General features: G+C 39.9%; 1 protein-coding gene across 2 annotated transcripts in view; it reads right to left on the bottom strand.

Annotated features, from left to right (window-relative positions):
- The window catches only part of LOC118367751 (cyclin-dependent kinase 14), a 228,098-nt gene that overhangs the window by 167,192 nt on the left and 45,245 nt on the right, over positions 1 to 15,661 (bottom strand). For both annotated transcript variants that reach the window (XM_052494578.1, XM_052494579.1), the window contains one exon: positions 2,575 to 2,820. In XM_052494578.1, the coding sequence (XP_052350538.1) occupies positions 2,575 to 2,820 (246 nt within the window). The remainder of the gene's footprint in view (positions 1 to 2,574; positions 2,821 to 15,661) is intronic.

A 15,661-nucleotide genomic window follows, 5' to 3' on the forward strand; every position in this document is an offset into this window, starting at 1 on the left:
TCACAAAGTTCCCAACGTTTAGTGTATCTAAGTGGCTATAACAGCAGCAAAGGACGTTCACTAGCTTATTTGTTTGTGCTCTAATTACACGCAAGTGTTCAGCCATATGAAAAACCTTCCATAGCAAAATATAAATATAAACAAAATATAAAGACACTGTCTTTCAAAGATAATTCGTAAAATTCGTAAAATTCCAAATAACTTCACAGATCTTCATTATAAAGGGTTTAAACACTGTTTCCCATGCTTGTTCAATGAACCATAAACAATTAATGAACATGCATCTGTGGAATGGTCGTTAAGACACTAACAGCTTACAGACAGTAGGGAATTAAGGTCACAGTTATGACAACTTAGGACACTAAAGAGGCCTTTCTACTGACTCTAAAAAACACCAAAAGAAAGATGCCCAGTGTACCTGCTCATCTGCGTGAACGTACCTTAGACATGCTGCAAAGAGGCATGAGAACTGCAGACGTGGCCAGGGCAATAAATTGCAATGTCCGTACTGTGAGACGCCTAAGACAGCGCTACAGAGAGACAGGACCGATAGCTGATAATCTTCGCAGTGGCAGACCACGTGTAACAGCACCTACACAGGATCGGAACATCCGAACATCACATCTGCGGGACAGGTACAGGATGGCAACAACAACTGCCCGAGTTACACCAGGAACGCACAATCCCTCCATCAGTGTTCAGACTGTCCGCAATAGGCTGAGAGAGGCTGGACTGAGGGCTTGTAGGCCTGTTGTAAGGCAGGTCCTCACCAGACATCACCGGCAACAACGTCATCTATGGGCAAAAACCCACCGTCGCTGGACCAGGCAGGACTGGCAAAAAGTGCTCTTCATTGACGACTCACGGTTTTGTCTAAACAGGGGTGATTGCCGTATCCACGTTTATCATCAAAGGAATGAGCGTTACACTGAGACCTGTACTCTGGAGCGGGATCAATTTGGAGGTGGAGGGTCCGACGTGGTCTGGGGCGGTGTGTCACAGCATCATCGGACTGAGCTTGTTGTCATTGCAGGCAATCTCAACGCTGTGTGTTCCAGGGAAGACATCCTCATCCCTCATGTGGTACCCTTCCTGCAGGCTCATCCTGACATGACCCTCCAGCATGACAATGCCACCAGCCATACTGCTCATTCTGTGCTTGATTTCCTGCAAGACAGAAATGTCAGTGTTCTGCCATGGCCAGCGAAGAGCCTGGACCTCAATCCCATTGAGCCCGTATGGAACCTGTTGGATCGGAGGGTGAGGGCTAGGGACATTCCCCCAAGAAATATCTGGGAACTTGCAGGTGCCTTGGTGGAAGACTGGGGTAACAACTCACAGCAAGAACTGGCGAATCTGTTGCAGTCCATGAGGAGGAGATGCACTGCAGTACTTAACTGGTGGCCACACCAGATACTGTCTGTTACTTTTGATTTTGACCCCTCCTTTGTTCAGGGACACATTATTCAATTTATGTTAGTCACATGTCTGTGGAACTTGTTCAGGTTATGTCTCAGATGTTGAATCTTATGTTAATACAAAAATGTGCACATGTTAAGTTTGCTGAAAATAAACACAGTTGACAGTGAGAGGACGTTTCTTTTTTTGCTGAGATTACCTAGGTAGCTAGCTAGCTAACTTCCTTTTCTTCTTATCCAACTGGTATAACCTAGCTAGCTACAGCTACCAGCATTTTCCTAGTTAGCTGCTACTGTTGCGCAGCAACTGAGTTGCACCTGGTTTAGAACTCTGAGATTCGTCTGAAAAGATGTTAGCATTGTCAAAAATGCTCCAGAAAAAGCAATAAATTGTGAATTTAATAAAAACTGTTTCACCTACAAAACATATTCAGTCCATGCAGCCTCGTTTTATTCCGACGACCTTAATGCTAACAACTCCGGTATAGTGGTTCTCGGTAATGGCCGGACGGATCGTGACGAGAAGCGGGAGGGTGGCAAATTGGCTTACATGTGATGGTAGGGAGATTTGAATTGAACATTGCGCTTCAACCAATGCATACTATAGTCATACCAACCAGTATAATGTACTACAGGCCTATAGTCTGTACTGTATACTATCGACTGTACAGTATACATTGTATGACCGTACTGTGTATTGTATATACTGTACAGCAGGGTTCCCCAACTGGCGGCATGCGGGCCAAATTTGGCACGTGGGTGGTTTCATTTGACACCCAAGTTTTCAGAGCAAAAAATCAACAACCATTTTAAAAAAGACAGAAATGTTGGACATAAAAGACTGTAAAAACACCAGGAAAACAGCTCCAAGTGATTTTTATTTAATAAATCTGTTGCCATGTATTCATTTCCACGTTTTAGTCAAGCATTATATCTGTTTGGGCTTCTTTCGGTCAATTTGCAGTCTACAAATTATTGGTCATTATGTTCCAGCCTCCCGACCATCCGCTCAACAAGAAATCAGCCCACGGCTGGATCTAGATGATGATCCCTGCTGATCAGTGAGTAGACAACAGACTGTGTATACTATAGACTGTGCTGTGTATTTTATATACAGTATGTAGCATACAGTGTGTAGGCTACTGTATAGACTTACAGAACTAGGGCTGGAGTGTCTGCGCAGTTTGGGCGACTCTTTCCCAGTAGAAGAGGCCTTGGAGGAGATACAGGCATTGTTCTCTGAGTGCACCCTCTTCACCTGGCTGGCGGGTTTCTCGAAGGCGTCGAAACCGCTCTGTGTCCGCTGAACCCTTACCTTCCTGTCCTCAGGGATGGTGTCCAGGGGCGTGATGACCGAGTCCTTTCCCTGGCCGCTGCGTGTGGACATCTTTGTGACACATATCTGAGAGGAGAGAGGGACCGAGAGAGAGGGAGGAGAGAAAGGAGAAAGAGGTTGAGCGAAAAATGAAAGTGAGGAAAATGATTCCATCTGCATTTACTGCTGTTCGTACCAAAATTGTCCCCTCCTCCTCTAGATCTACCTTCATTTAATCTCTCTGTCTGTCTCCATCTCTCCCTCCCTGTGGAGTCCCAGAGCTACCTATCTCTGTTAGAAGATTTATATCTCCATATCCCTCTGATCAAAACACAGCAACCATACTACTCTGTTTCTGCCTCTTCACACCCCATTGCTTCTGTCCACACACACACACACACACACACACACACACACACACACACACACACACACACACACACACACACACACACACACACACACACACACACACACACACACACACACACACACACACACACACACACACACACACACACACACACACACACATTCCCTCTAAACACAATGCAACCTACCGGCTACTCCACAGCTGCCAAAGAGTGTGTTTGTTCCCTGGGCAAAAAAGGACCAGGCAGCGTGTCGTGTTGTGCCACAGCCTACCTTTCAGATAAAATATTTAGTATTGGACTCCCCAACGAGCTGCTACTCTAATCACTAAACATACACAGTGACCAGGCTGCAGAAGAGTCACCTTGCAGCTCTCAGAGCAGAGCAGCTTTCTCACCCAGGTTAGAATTAGGGTTAGTCACGCTACACAGTTGGGCTTCTGACAGGGATCAAACAAAAACAAAATCAGGAGAAACTGACAAGAAAAAAATATATTTATTTTACAGCTAGAATCCTTAATTGAAGCAATAACAAAGAGTCCTCCCACCCGTTTTACTAAAAAGCTCAAACAAAAGAAAAGAAAGTAACTACACAGATTAATAAATAATATGTCTTGATATTTGATGGAGAAAAGCATTCATTAACTGTCTAAAAAATGTATGAAAATGAGCGCTGCAAGATATGTGCAATTTCATACCAATTATTGAGATTGCGAATTTGAGTTGCAAATTAGTAGTGTCCCGAGGGGGGCTGCACTGGTAGACAGGCTTGATCCATGAGACACATTTGACAGAAGTACCGAAACTACAATTCTAGTTTCGAAAAAGTACATACGTTTCGGTATACAGTGCAACACTAATGCATGCAGAGTAAATCTCCACAACAACACAACGACATAACTCATGTCCCAAACAAAACCCTCTAACAGTGATTAATGCAAAAATAACATCAACAGCAATGTACAAGACCACAAGGCTTTGGCTGTATCACATCATTGCTATATGCCTTGGGTCATATTATCAGACGCGTGTGTACGCGCGCGCACGCGCGCACACAGGCACACGCGCGCGCGCGCACACACACACACACACACACACACACACACACACACACACACACACACACACACACACACACACACACACACACACACACACACACACACACACACACACACACACACACACACACACTTACTGCCTTACAACCTCTCTCTCCCAGTTCCTCCCATTCCTTAGCCACAGTTCTCCCACATCCCACTTCATTTCCTGACCTCCCAAAAATGTCAGAGTAAGACTCTATGAGCCTCTCTGGACTCTGTGGAGAGAACAGACTGGCTGGCACACACACACACAATCAGTGTCTATGGTTGTGACATGTGCAAACAAATATTTTTGCATGCTATTATTATATCATAGCTGTAGCTGTAGTTTACCTAGTATGACACCCTGAATTAGTCTCTGTCACCCTAACCCAGATAGGACAGTCTCACGATGATATATGAGCTGCAAGATTATTAGAGAATGTATGGTAGTAGTTTAGTTACAATACAATATGAGATCGATAGATTATTAGAGAATGTAGGCTAGTGGTTTAGTTCTAATACAATATTAGCTAGATAGATTATTAGAGAATGTACAGTAGTGGTTCAGTTACAATACAATATGAGCTATAGATTATTAGAGAATGTATGGTAGTGGTTCAGTTACAATACAATATGAGCTATAGATTATTAGAGAATGTACAGTAGTGGTTCAGTTACAATACAATATGAGCTAGACAGATTATTAGAGAAATGTGAGAGCAAAATTGCAAGATTATGTTATAATACTTTTATTGCATCAAATGATTGTTTTATCCAACAGAATAAGGGGTTGTTAGAACGCTCATCTGTGTGTGTTCTACTGAGGATGGGCCTCATTCCAGAGCATGAGTTAATGTTTCTGTTCTACATGGTACCAGGAAGAGACAACCCCAGAGCCAGATGCTGGTCTCTACACAAAGAAAACTGTTTTTACAGCAGATTCTGTCTGTGAATTATAAATATCTTTCATACAAATCTTAACCTTGTGACCCATTCCACACATCTGTTGTTCATCATGTATACTGAAAAGGTTGTATCTTGGCTATAAAAAACCTTTGTACTTTCATCTCGGGGCTCTCAATGAATCATCTGAGGGTGATTCGTCAACCAACCATCAGTATCGTAGAGCACTCAATCGATTAACTTTATATATGTGTGTTGTATTGACCTGCTCCCTTTTTAATTAGAGAAATAAAGACATAGTTTAAGTATAACTCTGACTTGTGTGATTAAGTGTGTCTCTCCTCATTTGATAGTAAAGAAATTAACCACCACATTTAGAGACGAAGATGGGATGGGGATGGGGATGTGAATCTTCACTTGGTGAGCACTCCTGACGACCTGGTTAAATATTGCATGAGGGATCCATCAAACTTGGGACCTCAGGGAGACCACACTTCAGGAACAGAACAGATGGCCCCACCCATGATCTGAGAGGCAGCGAGCCAAGTGGATACCACATCTCAAACTTAGTTTTTTTTAAGAGGTGAGCGAAACACGCAAAGTCAAGTTTTTAAGAAAAGCCTCTGTTACGTATGCTCTGAGTCTGTATTCCCGTGTGAGGGGGGCACCTTGGAGGAGTAAACAGGGCCGAGTCAGTGGAGAATGATCTGAGAGTTAGTCGACCCAAAGACACCTATCATTGGTTGGTTGCAGGCGACCTAGAGCCGTCCTGACACTGAATTGATCACAGTGGGGTTCTTTAAAGTTTCTGTGTAACCGTCTAAGTGACCCGCAGAAGTGGTGAATTCCAATTATTTTAAATGTGCTAGCCAGGTATACCCTGGGTTTGCTCATTTAGCGTTAAATATCTAGAATCTGTGTGAACTAGTTTTGACCATTCAACATTAAAACATCCGGAATCTGTGTGAAGTAGTTAAGATGATATAGTATAAGATAGTATGGTGCACCTGTAATTGTTTTAAACCTGTATTGTATATTGAAAGATGTAAATCTATGAGTTGCATTATCCTAGGAACTAACCATGAGAGAGCAATTCTTTTTTAAATCGTGCAAGTTATAAAAAAAGAACAATATTGTCAAAAAACATCTAATTGATTAAGTATGTTTAGGAATAGCATTGTGTGACTGATATGAGAGTTGCGTGAATGTGGAAATGAGACTTAATCTGAAGTTTGGATAGTAACATATAGAAATATGCTTAATTAGATATTAAAATTTGGATAATAAGCTTTGATAACGTTATCTTGGAGTTCCGTTCCTTCACTGCCCATCATAGAATATCACAGGCTGGTAGTGAGAGCGGGATCATATTTTAGAAAGCCGTGGGAGGTCTATGGGAGGCTTGATTTTTCCATGGTCACTGGGAAGTTAGAGATCCGTCGAGGATCCCATGATGGGCCGGTCACTGTCTGGAAACAGAAGTAAATGTTTTGGTTCCGCTGGGAGTATGTTTGGAGAGCTGATTCGTAGCTGTGGAGACTCCTTGAAAACACAAATGGAATGGTTGATGTGAGTACCTAAGAATTTCTTTACGTTTCATATGGATTAAGTAATACTGGGAATATAATTAGACACCTTAAACAACCCATACGTAGACGTACATAGGTTTTGAGTTGGTCCCTTTAATGGATCATTTGATAAAGATGAGGTTTAAGCATTATTAAACTGTCTACAAAGTCTGGGCAATGGTTTCAGAAACTGATTGGAGTGTGTCCACTTTTGGTTAACTTACCCTAACGATGTAACTATAAAACGCTTATTAGATTTTCTCTGTCCGGGTACTACATTTGAAATAAAACTGCCCTTAAGGCCTGAAAAAGTGTTTAATTTTTCCTCCCAGTATGAGAGGAGTTGCTAGATTCCTTGAATAAACCTTTTTCTATAAAGTTAGAGCGAATTAAGATGGAATCTCGACGTCAGTTATAACATCGTACAATGCCTAGGGTAACAATTAAACTAATTATCATTGCGGGATTAATGTGATGCAGTAAAGTAATTGAAATATGTTGCATGAGAAAAGAGTGCAAGATCTGTTTCCAAGTCAATAAATGTTGATTTAACTCGTTGACTGCTAATCTTTTACTTTTGCGCATGTGAGAATCTCTGCGGAGAAATACTTGAACCTTTAATTAAGGCTATTTTCTGGGAATTGTGTCGTTATTATGTGCCTGATGTTACGACTACAGACAATTGTAAATGAGGTTATTTGCGGGGTTTCTTCGTCATTTCAATAGCATTGGGTCTATGGGATTGACTCAAATCTGGGATTCTGATTGTAATTCAACTATTGGTATGTTTTGCCTGGACAGACACGGCCACCGGTGTTTGTTTAAGATATAATAAACGGAATGTTTTAACAGATTGCTCAGTTTAAATTGAAAGACTAATTCATTCAACATAAAAAGCGAGGCGATTTCGATGTAATACGTTGTCTGTTACCTAAATGGTCTGCTTGAATAACATATTGAGAATGGAGTCGTATTTAAATAACTAAATCAAAGAAGAGACAGTTACCTAAATCTGATGAATTCTAATAATAGCAGATAGGTAATTGCGATAGAGCTGTGCCCACCGAAATGTTTGTTTCTTCTTCTTACGATGTATTTTATAAATGCGGTGCATTACATGTTACTTTTAAAGTCTTGGACATGTCATAAGTGTGAAGCCGAAAGAGAAGAGACAGTTGTTAAGTTTGTTTTTAACCTGACAATAAAGGTAAGCGCTGAACGTTGTTTGAGAATGGGTTATATTCTTTTCCTACTGGTAAGAATAGAAGAGCTGGTTGTGCTCGCTGGGCTATATCTCGCTGTAAGGGATTCAGTGGGACATTTGCAGTAGAGATCTGAATAGTGGAAACGGAAACGTTCTGTGATCATTTCTGTTTACTGTTGCTGGGTTTTATAGTTTAGGCAACACCAGTGAATTTGAGCAGGAAGTTAATGTATTATAACATTATAATCTGTTTCCATTATGTGGAACAATGTCCGGTCATTAAAGTGGATTGCAGTTTGAGTTTGAGTTTATTTTTCATTTTTACAGGGACAGTGAACATTAATCAACGCTTCAGTAAAAGTGCTGGTTTTAGCCAGCTGGCTAATTGTCAACCGCAGTCCCTGGGCAGGTTATTAAAAACAATTACAATAACAATAAAGACAATCAAGGAGCAGTGAGCACACGCAGAGCAACATAGAACAAGCAACACGTTGCACGCAAAAAGCAACAACAACAAAAAATCCATAAAAGCAACAAAGTGTTTCCACGCCTCACCAGCTACAGACAACATGGAAAGCAGCAATACACAGCTAGGGATTATGTTCACTAGTCTGATTGGCCTTTAGCCATGTCTTCATGTTATCTTTGAAGGTGTGATAGGTGGTACAGTTGTGTGTCTGATGGAAAGGTGTTCCAGACATGGAAAGCTCGAACAGAGAAAGCAGATTGACTAAAGGTGCTTTTCCTTAAGGGAACTAACTATACAGTCACCTCTCATGGCAGACCTTGTGGATCTGCTGCCATAGGTTTGGGTTTTCTGTACTGAGTAGAGGGGGAGGAGCCAGGCCAATTAGGATCTTGAATACAAGACATGCGTCAGTGTATTGAATAAGATTTTTCCAACCCAGGAGCTCATGCTTTCTGAGGATGTAACAGTGATGATGGCTATTGGGCTTCCTATCGAGCACTTTGAGAGCCTGTTTGTAGACAGACTGAATGGGTATTAATGTTGTACAGAAAGCTTGGGCCCAACTAGACAAGCAGTATGTTAAGTGGGGAAGTACCATAGATATGAAGAACAGTTTTGCTACCTCTGTAGTCAGACAATCAAGTATGTATTGGAAATGATCTAGGTTGAATTTGGTAATTTGAGTTACTTTTTTCACCTGCTTTTTAAAAGAGAGGTTGGAATCAAGTATGATGCCAAGGTACTTAAAATCAGTTACCACCTGGAGCTTCTCCCCTGACACATAGACACCTGGCTCAGTGGCATCAGTTGTCCTCTTTGTGAGGGACATGCAGACAGTTATTTTTACATTGAGATACAAACATGAGTCACTGAGTCACTTTGTAAACTGGACCATTACAAGAATGAGTTCTTGTGCAGCTTGTTGTTTGCTCTTTGCATTCAAATATATCACTGTATCATCTGCATACATTTGAACTTCGGAGCCAGTACAGACAGAAGGCAGATCATTAATGTACATACTGAACAGTATAGACCCTTGGGGCACGCACACATCATAGCTAACAGTGGGCAACAGTTTGTTTTTACTATTACGCTGATGAGACAGCACCAACTTTTTAAAGGTTCTAGATTTGTTAAACAACTGGTTTATATTTTTACTAAATTAACGCACAGGTTTAAATGACTAGATTACTGGAAAGGGGTTATGGGTTTGTTTATTGTTTATTTTAGGTGTTGATTTCACTTAATGAAACACTGTAGTATTTTGTGTTTTGAGCAGGATTCCTCCTTCAGGGACTGATGGAGGTCCCCTACAGTACGTATGTTAAGGGAGGCGTAGGAGATCACGTCTCAAAAAACTTTTTTATTAAATGCCTGGGATCGAATATCACTGTTTCCTTACGCTGAGAAATTGACTGAATTTGCAACAGAAAAAAGTATTACATTTAGAGGGGTAACAGGAACAATCAAAGGCTAAACAGCTATCACATATTTGTTCTACATTGGTCCAGGATAATTCTATATGGTTATAGAAAAAAATAGACCGGTCATATAATATAATGTGGGAGTGAATTGACAGATACATGTTGCCGTGTCTAATGATAGCACATGCTAAATTAAACGCACATAAACGTTAGGGTAGATTAAAACAAACAATTAATGATTTGAGGGAGTACAGTGAATTTATCATGATTATCAGGTTTTGTTTGTAGTTAAAACTTTTGGGTTGCTGAATCGGTCTAGTGTAGTGAATGCTAACAAAATGTTTTGTGTTTTTTTTTTTTATTGTCTTTCTTTGAAATGTTCCCTGAGCCTGTGGTCTTGGGAAGAGCAGTGAGTGAGATTAAGGCCGTAAACTACCAAATTAGGCCTGGCCATTTTTGTTTGATTTTACCTTATGGTTTGCAAATACCCACACACAACACACTTGTTATGACTATTCGATGGTGTTTTGATTTGTGTGTTCTATTTCCTTTGGGTTTAGTGAGTTTTCCATTTGTCTTACTGCCAAGGTATCTTAAAGGGGCACACACGGCATTTTCTGAAGTTTAACTTTTCTGAGTTTCAATTAAACATGTGAATTCTTTTGATAAAGAAATTAACTGGAAGCCCAGGATACGACATGTATGAAATGTTTTTCATTAACTTGTCTAATATAGTAAGAAACACTTCTTTGAAGGGTTTGTATGAACTCTGACCTCTGTCCTGAATTTCCAGTGTGTGTTGATCACCCTCATTGGAAAGCCATTTGGATAATGAATTTAAGGTAATTTGTAATACTGATTTGAATGCAATTTGTAATATTGATAATTATGATGAAGTTTATAGTTCTTTGCCATATTTGTGATGTGGACTAATGTGAAGAAGGAGAGGGTGTTGCCTTTGACGAAGGGTAGGCTGCCTTAAGTCTATTATCCTTTGACCGGATGTGTACCATTCTGTATGGAGTTATTAAGGTTAGTGATTCTAATTCTATTTTCTTTTATTTTTTGACCAGTAGTAGTTTTGGATTGAAGTTTACACATATTGAGTGATATGTTGTTTGTTCTGTTTTTTTGTTCTGTTTTGTTTTGATACAAATCTCACCAGATTAGGTCTGCTGGATTGTTGGGATTTCTCCCGATGGGTTATAGGTCTAAATTTCTGATCCTGTGGCTCTGAGATGAAGTTGACAGTGTGATGAGGAGTATAAGCCAATTTGAAACATTGTTTCAATAGAATATGTTGTAATTCTCTTTGACATCTTTAGACATTGGTATTAAGAATAATTGGTAAAAGTAACCATTTATCATATAGTTAATGCTTGTCTGGATTTCCTGAATCTAAAATTAACTGAACTGTTGTTCTGATTTTTCCTCTCTTGAGGTTATCATGAAAGGTGACATCAGTCTGTGTTTTAATGCATGGAATAGATAATTGGAACAAGTACCTCAAAACCCCCTCTAACTGGCTGAAGAAAAGCCAAAGGCGCTCAAAATCGCCCTGTCCGCACCACTTCTACTGAAAGAGTCCTGAGCCAGCAACCTGTATGTAATGTCCGATCTAAACTGTCAACTGTTTTTCTCTCATGTAATTTCTCTCAGGAGTGTGACAGATGTCCACGTGGGATGAGCATGGCAAACAATCTGTTCCAAACTTCTCTTATGTTGCTGGTATACTGGTTGACGAATGGACAAGACATAAGGTAAAGGTGATGGCGGCTCAGGTGAGACATTGAAATTGGGACATTATCATGGACCATCCACTTTGAACTGCTATCTGAAGACTGTCATGACGTTGGCCTGGGGGTAGGTTTATGACAGTCATAAATACTTCTTCCCCACTTTTTTCCTCTCTCTACCCTACTAATGTTACATTTGCAAAACCCTTGGTTAACATAGAGATTCTGGGAACATCAGAATGTGGGGGGAAATGAACTATATTCTGGTAATCAGACCAATGGAACATATGCGGTGGTACTTAATGAATATGATGTCAGTTCGGTTGTCATCGGAGACATTCTCATCAATGATAAGATGACATAACCTCTACAGTGGAAAGTCTACACATCAGAGTTATCGGATTCACATGGAATTGTTGTTCAATTTAAATGTTTGAATATTAAATTATTTGTGATGGCATGAAATGTGATTTTAGTTTCTAAAATGTGAGATTTGGGTTTTCATAAGATAGGTGAGGGACATGGACTATAAAACTTTTCAAACACGCCCCCCTCTCACTTCCTATATAAGCCCTTGACGACAATGTAACCTCCTGTTCTGAGGACGTGAGGACGACGGTCCGATGTCAGAATGGTTCAGATATCAGATAATAACTACAGAACGAAGCCAACATCAGCGTGAGCTTTGGTTGCGAATGGTATGAACTTTGAACTCTTATTCACTACAGAAGTGATACCTCCTAGCCGTTGAGTTAACAACAGCAGATGCAAACGCAGGTTAGGATGGAACAGACAGAGTATCCCTTCTACCACACAACAATGTTACTACAACGTATCCAATTTACCAGCAGAGACATTCTTCAAAGGACAAAGGACTTCCATCTACCACCAACCAACCAAAGCGCAGCTCAGAGTAAATATTTATTGCATTTTCCTTTTCCAAATGGGCGGTAATTTAGAATGCATAAAATACTGTATTTACGATAGCACAGCTTCGCCCTTTGTTCCTCAGTCTTCCCGCTCTTTCACTCAAACCCAGACCCTTTTCTTTTGTTTAACCAGCCGTCATATCTGTTCCGCCCGCTAGGGACGTTTTCCTTTATGAAGTCATTTGTAATCAAGTTATGATTTAAGTATGTGTATGTTTAATTCTGTGTGATTAGTTAGGTATTTAGTAAATAAATAATTAAACCCAATTTTGTATTGCTGATTCAACATGTTAGCCAGGGTTCGTCCATATAACCAAGAATTTACAACTTTCAGATGAGACTGAATTAAGATGACGATTAATATTGACTGCTATTGATGTAAAATATTACTAGGTCTTTAAGAGTTTATTCGGAAGATAACTCTAGAAATATTATTTCGTGGTGCCCCGACTCTCTAGTTAATTACATTTACATGATTAGCTCAATCAGGTAATATTAATTACGGAGAAATTATTTTATAGAATAGCATGTCATATCACTTCATCCGGCATAGCCAAAGACACGACAAGACAATGAAGAAGATGCCAGAAGAATCAGTGCCTGAACTGTGTCAAAAATGTATTTCGACCTTTGTGGTATCAGGTTGTAGATTGTAGGTTGTAGAGGGCTACACACTACATCAAAGTATAGTAATTCAGATAAAGAATGCATTAAGATACTGATCTGTATTATAATCGTGATAAGAAAGTTAATATTATAATTATAGGATAATTATAATGTATGTTAATATAAATGTACATTCTGCCAATGTTGATGTGTGTTAAATTGAGGGGAATTGACTTTGAGTGATATGATCAATTTAAATCACTGAGGAATGTCATTGTGAATTTGGTTTGGATTATTCATTGGGTCTTGATTATGATTTGGAAAATGAATGATTTTTAAAACTGATGGATTGATTGGTGAATGGGGAGAGTGAAACTGATCCTAATCTATTTTACTTATTTCCATTACCAAATTACATGTTTAATGATAGTGATAATACTCAGGAACTATAGCAGGTATGGTGGTAATGGCACATGGAGACTATAGGAGTTGCCTTATAAGTAGATCCAGAAAAACACTGGTTCCAACTCACGCAACATGACTACAAAATATCTAATAAGTTACCTGTAATCTTTGTCAAAACATTTCAAACGTCTTTCCTAATACAACTTTAGGTATTTTTTTATGTAAATAATCGATACAATTTAAGACGGGATAAACTGCGTTCAATAGCGGATAAAAACATAGTGGAGCGAGTTTTCAAGTCGCGCGCGCGCCCCCAACCAAAACAATAGACTAGACTCGACCCTCGTTCTGAACAGCCCTACTTCTTCATTACAAAAAGGAAAAATATCAACCAACTTCTCAAGACTGTTGACATCCAGTGGAAGCGACAGGAACTGCAAGCAAGTGCCATAGGAATAGATCCACATAGAAAACCCATTGAGAGCACTGTCACCTGAAAAAAAAAAATCCTGGATGGTTTGTCCTCGGGGTTTTGCCTGCCAAATAAGTTCTGTTAAATTAAACTCACAGACATCATTCAAACAGTTTGAGCAAAATGTTTTCTATCCAAATCTACAAATAATATGCTTCTGGGCCTGAGTAGCAGGTAGTTTACTTTGGGCACACTTTTCATCCGGTCGTGAAAATAACACCCCCTAGCCTAGAGAGGTTAAAACCATCTCCCAGAGAAGAAAGTAACTATAGCCCTCTATAGAGATACAAGATGAGGCTGGGCTAGAGTTAGCGATGGGGAAAAGAGGTTCAGATACAGTAAGTCTGGGCATTGGGTTAGGCTTTGGGAAAGGTAGATGATTTTCAAACTTTTTCCCCCCAATTCACTTACATCAGCTACAGTATCTTTGCACACAGCTGTGTTGATAAGAATGATGTATATAAACCCTGGATTGCCGAATGCTATGTAATGGCCATTGAGAGTCTTTGAAGCCAGCGGTCGACCATATTGGCACTCCCCAGTAGGAGCAGTCCTCCATTGGGAATGGAGTTCTACAGTATTTCAATTCAATATTTCAAGGACTAAATTACATGTATTGAAGTATTTTATTTATTTATTAAGGTGTCTGTAATAGAATAAACTTTGCAAAAACTAATTTAGACATAATAAATGTATTTCTAGAACTTCCAAAATATGTTTTTACAACAGTGAGGGAGTGCCAAGATGGGGGCACTGTGTTGAAGCCATCGTGCCTCCATCTGACATCTAGTGTATAAATCATTGGTTAATAAGACTGACTAGAATAAAACACTAATTCAAATAGAGCAAACCAGACTCTTTACAGCTGTCCACAAAACAGAACTGTGTCCTGACCTGTCCCTCCATCCCTTAATCCCTCTGTTCTTCCATCCTACAATCCTCCATCTGTCCATACCTCTGTCCCTCAATTCCTCTGTCCCTCAATCCTTCCATCCATCCCTCCTACAGGTATCTATCTATAGGTTGTGTGAGTTGTACAACACTTCGTCCATATAGAGCCAGCCATCCAGCCAGTCAGTAAGCTATACAGCAAATCAAATTTGATTTTTCACATACACATGGTAAGCAGATGTTAATGCAAGTGTAGTGAAATGCTTGTGCTTCTAGTTCCGACAATGCAGTAATAACCAACAAGTAATCTAGCTAACCATTCCAAAACTACTACCTTATAGAAACAAGTGTAAGGGGATAAAGAATATGTACATAAAGATATATGAATGAGTGATGGTACAGAGCGGCATAGGCAAGATACAGTAGATGGTATTGAGTGCAGTATATACATATGAGATGAGTATGTAAACAAAGTGGCATAGTTAAAGTGGCTAGTGATACATGTATTACATAAAGATGCAGTAGATGATATAGAGTACAGTATATACATATACATATGAGATGAATAATGTAGGGTATGTAAACATTATATTAGGTAGCATTGTTTAAAGTGGCTAGTGATTTATTTTACATCATTTCCCATCAATTCCCATTATTAAAGTGGCTGGAGTTGAGTCAGTGTGTTGGCAGCAGCCACTCAATGTTAGTGGTGGCTGTTTAACAGTCTGATGGCCTTGAGATAGAAGCTGTTTTTCAGTCTCTCGGTCCCAGCTTTGATGCACCTGTACTGACCTCGCCTTCTGGGTGATAGCGGGGTGAACAGGCAGTGGCTTGGGTGGTTGTTGTCCTTGATGATCTTTATGGC

This window comes from Oncorhynchus keta, chromosome 34, assembly GCF_023373465.1.
Source record: "Oncorhynchus keta strain PuntledgeMale-10-30-2019 chromosome 34, Oket_V2, whole genome shotgun sequence".
NCBI lineage: Eukaryota > Metazoa > Chordata > Actinopteri > Salmoniformes > Salmonidae > Oncorhynchus > Oncorhynchus keta.